Source organism: Carassius carassius, chromosome 19 (genome assembly GCF_963082965.1).
Source record: "Carassius carassius chromosome 19, fCarCar2.1, whole genome shotgun sequence".
Taxonomy (NCBI): domain Eukaryota; kingdom Metazoa; phylum Chordata; class Actinopteri; order Cypriniformes; family Cyprinidae; genus Carassius; species Carassius carassius.
In genome coordinates, this window is record NC_081773.1 from 13,336,880 (window position 1) to 13,350,923 (window position 14,044).

The window sequence follows — 14,044 nt, forward strand, 5'->3', positions numbered from 1 at the left end:
ATACTGCTGCATGATCGAGACAACACTGCGCCCTGGTGGACGCTCTTTCAAATACACTTTGAAATGATCGCTTCTTTGTACATGGGTCAGTGAAAGGACAGTTTTTGTCTGCGTCTGTTCGTTTATTCAGGCAAACATGTAACATAGGCTGCAATTTTTTGCAAAGAGAAAATTACCTGAATACACATATTCTGTAATGATTTGGATTTTTAAAGTAACCTACATTAGACTACATTTTAAAACTAAAATAAATTTGTTCATTTTATATGAAAAATGATTAACCTAATTTGTCTGGAAACTTTTTATTTGATGGTTATGAAACTTGGTGGCTATGGAAATTAGCAACACAGTAGATCATTCTCGAATGTGTGACCATGGACCACAAAACCAGTCATAAGGGTAAATTTTTTGAAATTGCGATTTATACATCATAAGCGTTCCAGTGATGTATGGTTAATTAGGATGGGACAATTTTTGGCTCAATCATTTGCAGGCTTGCAGGCTAGAAAGTAGAAGTATTTAATTTCCACGATAACTTCTGTCTCCGAGGATGTCACACCCATTTCACGCAACAATCTAGACAGGAAAAATGGTGTGAGAAAAAGAGAAAGAGAGATGATGTGATACACACAGGAGTAGCCTATGTATTACACAGAAATTACATAAGAGAACTCTAAATCTAAGTCTAATACCTTTGTTCAGTGTCCTGTGAGAGTCGTCTGGCCTCTTCTGGATCTTTTTTTAAGAGTGTCTGGTAAGTGGAGAAAGACTCCACCATGCCGATGTAGCCAGAGACAGGGACGGGCTTCCTCACCCAAAAAATGTCCTGCCTAGAGACACAAAAACAGTTGTAGTCCGGCTTCTTATTGGTCAATGTAATATTCCATCCATGTTATAAACAACAATAAAGTAACAGTTTTTTTTTTTTTGATACTGGATAGCAACAGTCAGTTAGGCCAGGGACACTTAATGAATAAAATTACATTTAAATGTTCAAATTGAAATCCTTCTTATTTTATAATGTAGCATCAATTACATAAAAGGTCCTCAAGGCATAACAAGCCCTTGTTACTGTATGTGGCAATAACTGTGGTTATAGCAATAACAAAATGCAACTTTAAAAACAAAACAAAAAATATTAACTGATTGCACTTTGAACTGTCTCTCATGACCTACTTAATTATCTATAAAGTTTATATTTTAACAGCTAGTTTATATAAAACTACATTACCTTTTTTTGACTGGATACTGGAGAGAGTCGTATGTTTTCTTGTAAAGGTCAAAGGGGCTGGAACCTAGGCAAGGGCTCCGGAAAGGATGCAGGGCTGCATAAAACTAATGAAACAGATGTATATGCACATGTAACAGAATTTTTGTTTATTTCATGTTTCATTAACTATTTGCTGAACAAACAGTGAACTATAAGTTTAATCAGTCTAGTACTGTTAAATGCTGTGAGTAAGGTATGTTGAGTAAATTATTTAATATTATGACCTATGGGTTATATATGAGCAGAGATTTTGATATTTTTTGATCATTTTCCAACTTTTTTCCAACACTAAAATGTTCTCATGTGTGACACACACAAACGTTTGGACAGCTGACAAGCATTGAAATGTCAGAAATACCAGTGTTATGATTCTCACCTCTTTACAGATGTGGTTTAAAGTCTCTGAGCAGTCTCCGTAGCTCAGCTCCATGTCCATGGTGTAGTTGAGAACTGCAAGGCAGCCATGAGGCTTAAGCACTCTGTGAGCCTCCTGGAGAAAACGTGAATGGTCAAACCAATGGAATGCAGACATGGTGGTCACAAGATCTACAGATCCATCTTCAAAAGGCAGTTCTTCTGCTGGACTCTCCCTTTGTGTTTCCAATAAGTAAAACAGAAGCATGTGCATATCAATGGATGAAACTCATGAACAGAACAAAATCTAGACCATAATCACATTTCACATCTAAATAAATAAATAAATATTTGACATTTAGGCCCATTGAGACATTATTTTCATGTCCACACCTTTTATGTGACTGATATGCAGGTGTATTTTTTTTTTTTTTTGGCACATTAATGATTGCCATTGCTGTTATACCGTAATGGGAGTCATTTTGTCTGGACACACTTTACATTTTTATAAAAAAAAAAACAAAAAAAAACAGGCAATAAAACAAATATGATAATGATATATTGCTCTAAAAAATACAACTCAAAAGTAAAACATGCACACACAGAGAACTCGGATATTTAAATGTCAATAAAGTAACAGTTTAGTGATGTTAATATAGTAATATATAGGATGCCTGCCCCTTACATATTGTTTTATGAAATCTTTTAGAATTTCAGACAAATACTTTCATCTTAGAGTATAGTGTAGCACTATAGTGTAGGTTTTTTCTTTGTGTAAATCTGCAGATTGTCCTCCCAAAATTAGCACAGATTCTAGCTGTTGAATCGTGACAACAGTCATGCAGATCATTTGTAAGTCATTCTGAATAAATGTTTCTGGAATAAAGGAATGAAATGTAATTCATATGAAAAATGAAACTCTGTGAACAAATCTTTGTCTTTGATTAGTCTGATATGGTGTGCATATGCAAGGAAACAGAGATGTCTATTATGAAAGAAATACTGTACCATAATGGCCCAGTTCCAGAATTAATATACCATAATTCCATAATACTCAGATACACAACTTTTCAGATTAACACTTAATTTTGTGTTAGAACTGTTGCTAAATGTGAGTGCTGTGTGTTAATGACTGTATACTGTCTGGGTGATAAAAGCTTAACAGTGACAGAAGATTTACACAAAAGCTGTTACAGATGCAATTCAGGTTTGCTTACCTGTAAGAGATGTTTGAAACGTTTACATGTTTCCTCCCCATCTCCAGTTGAGCAGGACTGATGTCTATCCCGACCACACGAGTAAAATGTGGTGCTAGGAGCAACGTTCCCTGCCCTGACCCACAGCCAACATCTACTGCCAGGTCATTGGCTGAATTTTTCTGACAAAAGGCAGTAAACAATAAATGCAATTGTAAATGAAATGACACAGATGGCAGACTGATGAATAAAAAACAACAAATAGTTATAAAACTCTTACATTACTCCTGTGGAACTGTAGAACCTTGTCGATGAGCTCTTCAGAAGGAGAAATTCTGTACTTCCAGTATGAGTTTGCGTGTTCTTTATCCTCAAACAAACGTACTGCCATTTTTGAAAGCTGTACAAGTCAGAATGCTGCAGGGATTTAAATCAGTACCCACATCTTTAGGGGCTGGAGACTTTAGGGGGTGGAAACGGATAGGTTTAGGTATACAGTATGTAAGGTGGGAGGAGTTGGATCTGGATTTAACCACGCCCCCTGGATCTTGTGTTCTGCAGTGAGGACCATCTGCTTTAAACAGTCAGCATACTAGCTTTAGGAAATCTAATGAGGATATAAAGGGGAGGAGTCATCTTAGGTTTCACGCTTTGCTTCTTTCTTCCCACACTGAGAGACAGTATCAACCATGCAAATTCAATTTATACATGGTTAAAACATTCCTTTGAGGCAACTGTAATGTGCCCAGTTTGCTAATGAGGACTTGAGCATCACACAAAGATTTTTTACATTCACTCTGGACAATAGTTCTTTCAAAATGAATAAACATCTCAATGACCGGAAAGGGATCAAAGGTTTCCAGGCGAACCAGATGTCATGCTGAATAAAACATTAATAAAATATAAAACATTCACATCACTGAATATCAGGGCATGGAAAAAAATGTGACCTCAGCATGATTTTGAAAGACATCTCTGTTTAGTTTAGAATCATGAGATCTTTTGCGAAAGAAGTGATGTAAGCAGAAGTGTTAATGATAATAGATAAACCTTACAAAATTAAAAGAGAGCACATGAAAAAAAAGAAAAGTATAGAAAGGCATAATGCTTATCTGTAGATGTTGATAAGGCTAAAGAACAACAAACTTATGGACTAAAAGGTTTGTGAATGTGTGGATGTTAAGAAAGATTAATTAAAATGTTTACAACACCTAGATAGAGTAAAAATTTCTTTGACATTCAGGGAATATTTTACCTAGATATTTTATCTTTTTATGTGAACAAACTACACAACTGCAAAAAAAAAAAAAAAAAAAAGGTTATTTTAAACAACATTACATCAATGCCTGCATGCTGTAGATGAAATTAATTCTAAGTAGCACTGTGCAACATCATAATGCATAGTGCAAATATATTTTCAGAATCTTTCATGTGTAATTATAAAAAAATACTGTGTTTGTAAGACCACAAATTTGCTAACAATGTAATTAAGAAAGTAATATTAAACCTTTTGTAGGAACTAGCTAAACACTTGGGATGATAGTACAGGTGATTGAGTCATGTGTCATTCAGGTTTACATGCAAGCACACAGAAGTACTCCATTATAAAGTCAACTTTGGCCTCAGTCGATGACACTTTCATCTCCTCTAGAATACTGGAACAGAATAAGTGACAAGAAAAACAACATGATCTATAAATGTCAAAAGGCTAATTTCCTTTAATAAGAAAAATGCAATCAAATTTTTTGTTATACAATCAACGTTGCATGACAGTAGAAGCGCCTGAAGTGTTGAAGTTTCTCAGAAAGAAGTAATTACCGTGATGTTGTTCTCTCCAGCAGTGCGGTTGCAGCGATTGGATCGGCTCTCAGATAGGCCTGGTACATGGAGAACGTCCGAATAAATCCAATTACATTCTTGATGCTCAGCTGTCTCTTTATTGGAATTATTTCAATCCTTACAAAGACAGAAGATTATTACACAATTATTATAATCTACAACTGCAACTCATGTCAGTGATGACATTATTAAAAAAAACATGTAAAATACAATGCTTTTAGAATTCATTATTATTATTTTTTTAATAACATGATAAAAATATAATGTTTTATTTACACACAAATGTACCTATACAAAAGAAAGAAAATGTGACAAGCAGGTTTTTGTAGAGGCTCATTGACACAGATGGCTAATTATTCTTTACAATGAGTGCAGTGCAGTTTACCTCTCTTTATCTGGGAAGGGTATGGCTTCAAATAAGTCCTTTAGCTTACGGTTGGCTCCAGTTACCTTACTGCTCGTATAAGGCAGCAGTATTTGCATTACCTAGCAGGATAAATTATATAAGAGTGCAGTTAGCAGTTATTATGAGCATATTTAACCTTTAGTGAAATGGCTTGCAAAAGTTTAAATTGCTAAACATGCATTCAGTAAGCTGAAGCTTTGGCATTTACATATTAAACAATTTACTAGACCTGCTCTCTAGATACTCTTGTTTCATTGATATATACAAACATTTGGAATAGGCTTACTTCCCCATAGATGTTATTAAGGCGATCACCACAGGATTCATAGTGTATTTTCATATCGTCTCCATCACCAAAGAGAGCCAAGCAGCCACGTGGCTTCAGAACACGTGTAGCCTCCTTTATGAAACGTTCAGCATCAAACCAATGAGCTGCAGTTGCAGCCGTCAGCAGGTCCACTGAGCCGTCTGGGAATGGCAGCTCCTCTGCTGTAGCTACTCTGTCATTTTATGATAAACATGATAGGGACGAGACCACAGTCATCTTTTAGCACTTTATTGCACACTGTTGTGTCTCAAAAAACCTAATCTGGTCTTTAAACTTATGCAAAAGTCTAATGGTCATTGTTCCATAACTTTTACATTATCAGATCAAATATTTTTTTTAAGGAAGGGTAGAACCATGCATTACTGACCTATAGCTGAGGTTAGGGAACCCTGGCACTGTTCTTGCCTGCTCCACCTGAGATTTACTGACATCAATACCCACTACCTGCCCAAAATATGCCGTCAGGGGACGAGAGTTCTGCCCTGTTCCACAGCCCAAATCCACAGCCAGCTGATGGGGCTTTCCTTTCTGAGAAGCATGTGTTTACTATTAAACATTTTATGAGAGAATAGCTTATTTAAAAAAAAAAACACACATATTAAGTAATATACAATAAATAATTTATTGGCATAGGTTTTGTAACATTAGTTCCTTTTGGTGTGACTTCAGAGGTGTTTAAGGATTTGTTCACTCTCAAATGAAAATTTCCTGATAATTTACTCACCCCCCATGTCATTCAAGATGTTTACAGTACCTATTTCTTTCCTCAGTCAAAAAGAAATGAAGGCTTTTGATGAAAACATTATTTTTCTGGACAAATTATTTAAAAAAATTCTCTCAGTTTGATTAATATTAATGGAAGACAGGAGGAATATTGGACAGCTTCACCTTTAAGACTGATGTCCGGATTCAATATATACTATTACATATCCGTTTTCTTTTTCAGCTGTTTACTCTCTCTTAAGACCTAAATCGCTGTGTTTATGAGGATACTTGCAAGACGGGGATTCTGATGCATATAAGTGAGCTTATATAATCGTTCAAAGCCAATAAAGAGTCAGCAAAAAAAATTAAAATAAATAAAGTGCGCTCCTCTCACACAGAAATGGTGCACGCATTATACGCACTCTGTTGTTCATCTTTCAATGGCTTAAAATCGTTGTTTTAGAACTGTAGTGGTTAAAAACGCATATCCATGTTACAGATGTAGTCCCTAGTTTAGGAATAAGATCCTCCTTTTGTCCTGGCTGGTCATTCTCCACCTGGTTCTGTCTCCCCCTCAGAGGCGGACAGTAGTGAAGTATCTGTAAAAGTATCTGTAGTTTATCAGAGTGTTTTTCTTTAGAAAACTTGACTTCACAACATTCCAAAGCATAATGTCATACATTTTACTACACTTCATTTCATCAATAAGTTGTTGTTTGTTTTACCTTTAATAGCCTACTTAAGAAAAAAATATGTAGTTATTCCTTGTAAATCTTTGAAGTACATTTAATTGAGTAACCGAATTCTGTAATTTTGACCTTCAACAGTTTGGTAGCCGTGTAAAAGTACTTTTCAGGTGTATGTAGTCTGCTTAAGTAGAGTATTTTTCTTTAGAAAACTTAACTTTACAACATTTCAAAAAAGCATAATATTATACTTTTTACTACACTATGTTTCATGTTAAATTTAATTTAATACTTAATAACATTATAAATATGTAATTAATGTAATTAAATTACAGTTACTTATGAAAATTTTTAAGATTACAAAGAGGATTACATTTGAATATTTACACACATTCACATACAGATTTAATTGATTTCTTTCCCAAATTGCACCGACTATTCTGAGACATACGACCCTATAATTTCCGCAATGCAGAAACATAGTCTGGTTCGTAGAATCCAGTCATAAAAATGGGATTGCTATTGCCTAACGCGGACGGAATATGCCACATCAAAAGTAGGTCAGTACACTTGAATCAAAGCATGATATGGACTAGTGTCTGTGAATATTAAGCAGCAAAAGACAAAATGAATCCTGCACGTTCTGCGTGTCTGTGGAAAACAGGTGCGGACCGGACATCAGGAGAACCGGGACAATTCCCATTTGCCTGGCGCCAAACGGTTAGGATCAGACTCGAAGTAATCAGTGTGAGAGAGAGAGACCGGATGGGACTGTAGCGCACAGCTGGAGCATAGAAGCAAAACTACTGTTCAGGGTTTTTAAGTGCAGGTCAGTTTCATCTGTAAAGATGCTACTATAGTTTTGTATTTGTTCACTTAGTTAAGCAGCAGCAGCCCATTGCTCACAATCACTAATAATACTGTATAAAGAACATTATTATCTATTGTAATGTTACAGTATAATTTATCTAAAAAAAAAATCAGATTTTATTACAGGTTTAAGGGGAGCTATGACAGACAACTACACAACCCTTACCAAAATTAACGTTTTAATATTTTGCTAAATCCAGAGACAAAAGGTTACTATTGTTAAACCATGTCACAAATTGAAAATTAATTTACAAATTAATTTATTTAAAAAGAAATACAAATTGTAATCCATTTGCAAAAAAAATAAAATATATCCTCTATAAATATATTGTAGTGATGCACTCCTTTTGACATTTAGGCAATTTAAAAAAGTATAGTTTTGTTAAATCTTGAGTATTAAAGTCATGAGAGAGATGGATAACTGGGCAAAATAAAGAGACTGAAAAGAAAAAATGGAAGCGAAGGTGCAGTTCCCTTTCGAAAGCTACAGTTGATGCTGCGCTGCTCAGCGCATTGGGGAAAAGTCTTAATCGTGACCAGCTGTGAATAATGTGTGTAACACGTTGACAGAATTGACCCGGAGGTAATATAGCCTCTGTTGATGACGTCATCGGAGCGCGCCCGCAACACGGGGCTATAAATAGATAAGCCACAGTTGAATCAACAGGTCTTTTGTCTTCAGATCATTCTGTGCATGTGTGCATCAGGAAAATTATTTCGTCTTCTACAGATCTTCGTTAGGATGAGACAACAAAACGGTAAGTGTTGGGTTCCTCCATGCTCCCTTTCCATGTCTGAGCTAGATACACATGATTACCATTTTGTTTGTTGGGGAAGAGCACACGGTTTTTTGGTTGTAGAGAAAGGCGAGTGTGAGCATTGTGAACTGTTGACAGTGAAGAAAATGCTTCGCTCTCGTCTGAACTATTTCCAGACCGCACCCACATTATCATCGTGGGGCTCTTGTAGGGACCTGCATGATGAGCGAGTGACAGGTCCATCCCTTTCGCTTGCTGCATCACCTGATCCACGCATCCCTTCTCATGATCTTGAAGCGCGCTCCGGTGCTTCTTCAGTTCACTATGGGGATGATATACCTCTGCTTACCAAGCTGCAGGTCAGGCTGGTGCTGCGATGCACACTATGGCAGTGTTACAGGCATACCAGGCTGACCTGTTGAAGGACTTGAGTGTGGGCAGTAGACAATCTCTGGGAAAGAGTGGTGTACACTGCATTACACGGTGCCTGTCTCTCCTCAGTGCCCTCAGGAGATCGTTCTGCCAACCCTGCCGGTGTTCCAGGGTGCAGCGATCTCCAGCGAGCGCTTCTCTCAGTTGCCACCCTGAAACGTATGGTCTCAATTCGAGACAATTGTGCCCACATCGTGATCGAATCCCGACATAAGTCGTTCTCTGGGCCAGATAAAGAACACTTTTCTTGGTGTTGAGTCTCAACCCTAGAGAAACTAGGGGGGTTGCGTCCTCTAGTGCTTTAGCAAGGGGTGACCCCTTACAACAGGTTTGTGATGCGGCAGGTTGGTCCTATCCGCACACATTCATAAGATTTTATAGTTTGGATGTTCATGCTACTCCAGGCTCTCATGTCCTTGAGTCAACATCACAAGCTAATGTCTGAGGCCTTCTTGTGGTTTTGTAGCACACCTGCACAAACTTAGGGGTCCAGGCATTTTCAAGCATGGCGGTGTGGTTATTCTCGTTCCCAATGCGCTGAGCAGCACAGCATCAACTGTAGCTTTCAAAAGGGAATGTTCCCGGTTACTTAACTGTAGTCTAGTTCCCTGAGAAAGTGGAACAAGATGCTGCGCTGCGTTGCCGTGCTGAAGAGGTCCCAGGACTGCTCTTTAGACAAAATATCCTGTTGATGCACCTGTGGCTTATCTATTTATAGCCCCGTGTTGCGGGCGTGCTCCGATGACGTCATCAACAGAGGCTATATTACCTACGGGTCAATTCTATCGACGTGTTACACACATTATTCACAGCTGGTCACGATTAAGACATTTCCCAATGCGCTGAGCAGCACAGCATCTCATTCCGCTTTCTCAGGGAACAAGGTTGCAGTTAAGTAACCGGGAACGTTCAGGATATATTAAAATAACTTTTAATTATTTTGCATGTCCCCAAACTAAAGATCCATACAACTAAAGGTCCATACAAAAAATAGTGCTGTCCATGAATTTGTTTGTATGAGTTTGAGATTTCCTGGTCTGAATTTTTTTCCTAATCCGCCCCTCGTGGAAATTAATGGCAAAGACTTACTACACATAGGCCTACTGAAGCTTGCAGTGTTTTCAACCTCTGCCGCCTCAATATACTGTATGAGTACATGAACACATAAATATAATCTCTAGAACTGCTCCGAATCACTTCATGAGCATTTAACTTGTTTTGAGAAAACTATCATCATATACAAAGAGACAGCAGTGTTTCAGGAGTTTAGTACACAGAATAGGACACATGCTTATTAGATAACCTTATTTGAGTTTATGTATATACTTTTATTTATTATTTTTTATTATATTGTTAGAAGCAGTATTTCCTGTAATTATGCAAATATTTGGTTTCAACAACAGTTTCACTAAACAATTTCTTATGATTTTAAACCAGCATTAAACTTCAGATCAATCTCAAAGTAAAAGGCAGAACTAAACTCTGATTTTGTGGTAGATGTGCTCAAATTTGATCTGAATTCAAGTGATGATGGATTTTGAAAGTCTGACATAGTTGAACATTACTTTAAGGTTAACCCTGCATGGTGTAAATGTTTGAAAATGATTAACAGTGGAAAATAAAAATTCATTAAAGAATTTGAAAAGTAATCAAAAAGTAATCAGTTACATTAATGAAATAATTGAAAAAGTTACACTAATATTACATTTTAAATAAGGTAACTCGTAATCTGTAACCTACTACATTTCCAAAGTAACCTTCCCAACACTGCACACAGGTAACTTACAAACACTGATCTTTACATTAAAAATAAGAAGGTTCTCCTTCTTATTCTTGTCAGCCCTTAAACATCCCTATAGTGCCACCCACAGGACAGTTGGCGACACCACACTTAAAAACAGTACCATAGTGTTACCATGATATACTGTATATTAGACGTAGTAAAATGCTAATAAACCACAAAGTGATATCTTATACAATCAAAATTAATTTTAAATATTACTTAATTTATATTTACATATCTCTTATTAGTAGTAGCCTATAACTATAACCGCATATGTTCTTATAAAAGTTCATTGTCATTATTATCACAATAATATTAAAATGGTTTTATAATGTAGGCATATGTGCTCCATATTGGAAGGGTCTCCCAGTTATCAAACAAACATGCAGTGATTCAGCTGTCCACAAACACGACGCGTGGACGAACAAAACTCTAGCAACACGACAGATCTTACCTTTTTGTCCAGGTACTGGAGAATAAGCTCTTTCAGCTCATCTGGTGGATCAAATCGATATTTTTGATAAAGGGAGGCATGCTGTTTCTCTTCAAACATTCTTTCCGTCATCGTGACTTCAGAGCGAATCTTCATAGGAAATGTCGGCACAACTAGGGCTTTATGATAAGAGTTAATAATTACCGTACATTACAAACAGCCAAGAGGCAGGACAAACCACTGTACTATTTTTGAGTGAACATATATATATATATATATATATATATATAACGGTGTAAAAGAGAGCGTGTTTTCAAAATATAAAAAGATATGAAACAGGTCATACAGTGTGCGTGTGTTTTCATGGTAACTCACAGGACGTAGTAGTGAGCTGTGTGTCGTTCACTGCCAGTGTTGCCAGGTTGGAAATGTCCAAGTATCGTACCAGAAGTTCAAAATTATCGTATTTGGAAGAAAAATATCGTACACGAGTCAAAAGAGTTATTTATCTATTCTAAACCAACAACATTTTGACACGACCTGCAAATTACCACAATAGATAACTAGGCGTATGGTTGGACAGAAGCAGTGCGACAAAATACTATCCCATTATTTTCAGCGACTGTCTGCTTCGCGGCGCATATTAACATATTAAAATGATTTTTAACACTTGCTTTGTCGTGACTCGTGTCCAATGAAGAAGGAATTTAGCTGTTGATGCGTGGTGTAGTTAACTTCACATCTGAGCCGCTGTCATCGGAATCCTGCGTGTTGCCAGATGTTGAAGGGGTTCTTGCTGTCATGGACCGCAACATAGTGCTCGTTGGCTTTAAAGCAGGGCACCCTCCTGCATTCTTAACACACCCTGAGGTGCACACGAACGCATTTAGAGTGTCTGTAATGAGCCCATTTCGTGTATGAGTAAAGAAGCCCTATGACTGCAACTACCATCATTTACATTTTCATAAAATTCAGAAATTATCGTACATTACGGGATTTTTTTCATTATTGATCGTACATCGTACAGATGTAAAAAGTATCGTACAAATACGATAATTATCGTACGTCTGGCAACGCTGTTCACTGGTCTCTGCTGCTCAGTTTGTTGGCTGTGCGCAGGGGCGTAGTTTATGGGGGGAATGGGGGGGAGGTAACCCCCCCCCCAATATTCAAATCCATCAGTTACAACCCCCCCATTATTTCAACATGAAAATCACAGTAGATCAAATGAAAAATATAATATGAAAAAATAGAATTCATTTATTTTGTAAAAATAATTTTGTTCCTAATCAAATATGAGTATGTCATAATAAATCAGACAAAAAATACTCCCCTTCCATTGAACCGATTGGTAACGCCCAACCAATGAGTCGCACTTTCACCAAAACAAGCGAGTGGTGTTTGAATGGGAGAGCACGTCAAAAATGAAGAGAAGCGCTGCACAGCGGACTATATTTAACTGCTGGTCAGAGAGGGATGCAAAAAAATAAAGCATGTACTGAGAATGAGGTATGATAATATTGTGTAATAGTTAGTACACACCACATATATTTTAGCTAGCTAATCCATTGCAATGTATTTAGCTATAACTATCAGTATAACAAGTTACCAAAGCAGCTGTCTGTTTTGCTAGTATATTTTTCAATAGTGTCTGTAATTATCAACGACAAAAGTATTCACATCGGTGTTTGTTTTCTTACTAAATTAATCAGACTTTTGAACGAATTGGATGAATTAACGATTTAAGTGGCTAACTCATTAAAACAGTGAAACACTGCCGCCTACTGGCGGTTTCAATACTTCATTTCTTTCTTTTGATAATCTCTACTATGTTAGAATTTTATGAATGATGATTACACACAAATTTCATAACGTTATGAGGTGTATAATCTCTTAACATGTTTTTATAACAGATTCGAGGTAAATATAGCTGCAGGGTAGAAAAGTCAGCAGAGGGAGAGGAGGAGCAGGTGATCAGGTAAAGAAGATGCCATTCAATCAATAAAATAAAATAAAATAGGAAACAATATTGAAAATCAGCAGTTTTGTAAGGTTAGGCTATACATTAATGCCTTTAATGTTTTAAAGATGTGTTTCCCTTTAGAAAAAAAAATAAAATGCATTAAGGTGGAATGTAAAAATCTTAAAATAAATGTCTAAATGTTGTCTCTTTCATATTTCTATATGTTGAATTTGTAATCAGTTAAAGCATGTTGCCAGATAGATAGATAGATAGATAGATAGGAAGAAATAAATTATCCAATAACAATACACATAAAAAAAATTTTTTTGGAAACAAATAACAGGCAGCATACAACGTTCAACCCCCCCAATGTTCAAACCAAATCTACGCCCTTGGCTGTGCGTGATACAGTGCTGAATAAAAACATTCAAAGCTGATGTCCATTAAATTGGGTTTAAAGAAAGAAATCGGACCTCAGCTGAACTGATTTATTAAAATAACATCATGTAAATTGTAAAACCTCGCAGTGGTATGGAGGTCGCCATGTTTGATATAGTATCAGAAACAATATCGCGAGAATGGGCTTTTTGTTCGTGTACTAGGCGATACTGAAACAATTTAGCTAATGTAGCCTAGTTAAAACTGAAAAAGGTTAAAAAAAATACTAGGCTATTGTCACAATTGTCATATTGAACGAGTTACTGTACAATTGTGTGTGTGTGTGAGTTCGTAGACAAATTAATGCACACAAAGGAATATCTATCATAGAATATTGTATAGAATGTCTTCTTCTTTTTTAAACTGTGTAAGCAATACCATTCCAGCTGCAGCTCCAGATGTGCTCTTTGAAAAACTGTTAACTACAGCATTGCCAGAAGAGGGCAGCAGTCATCTAGCGGTGATACATAGCTCAGCTGAACCAACTTGTCTATAAAATACTATCTTTATTTTAATAGCTGAAATTTAATATTAAAAGTTGAGATTACATTAAACAAAAATGAAAAAAAAGCATAACAAATAG

The 14,044-nt window shown here is 36.4% G+C and overlaps 2 protein-coding genes across 2 annotated transcripts; both read right to left on the minus strand.

Annotated features, from left to right (window-relative positions):
• Positions 1-252: 252 nt before the first annotated feature.
• LOC132095128 (putative methyltransferase DDB_G0268948) lies at positions 253-3,994 on the minus strand. Its single transcript, XM_059499906.1, has 6 exons — positions 3,101-3,994; positions 2,842-3,002; positions 1,647-1,860; positions 1,232-1,335; positions 693-830; positions 253-576 (listed from the first exon to the last, which is right to left on the minus strand). Exons 1-6 carry the CDS (start codon positions 3,209-3,211, stop codon positions 480-482), a joined length of 825 nt encoding a protein of 274 aa, XP_059355889.1. The 5' UTR covers positions 3,212-3,994; the 3' UTR covers positions 253-479.
• Positions 3,995-4,088: 94 nt separating this feature from the next.
• On the minus strand, positions 4,089-11,462 carry LOC132094703 (putative methyltransferase DDB_G0268948). The gene is made up of 7 exons (XM_059499360.1): positions 11,436-11,462; positions 11,082-11,239; positions 5,761-5,921; positions 5,352-5,565; positions 5,045-5,145; positions 4,639-4,776; positions 4,089-4,475 (listed from the first exon to the last, which is right to left on the minus strand). Exons 2-7 carry the CDS (start codon positions 11,214-11,216, stop codon positions 4,385-4,387), a joined length of 840 nt encoding a protein of 279 aa, XP_059355343.1. The 5' UTR covers positions 11,217-11,239; positions 11,436-11,462; the 3' UTR covers positions 4,089-4,384.
• Between the last annotated feature and the right edge of the window lie 2,582 nt (positions 11,463-14,044).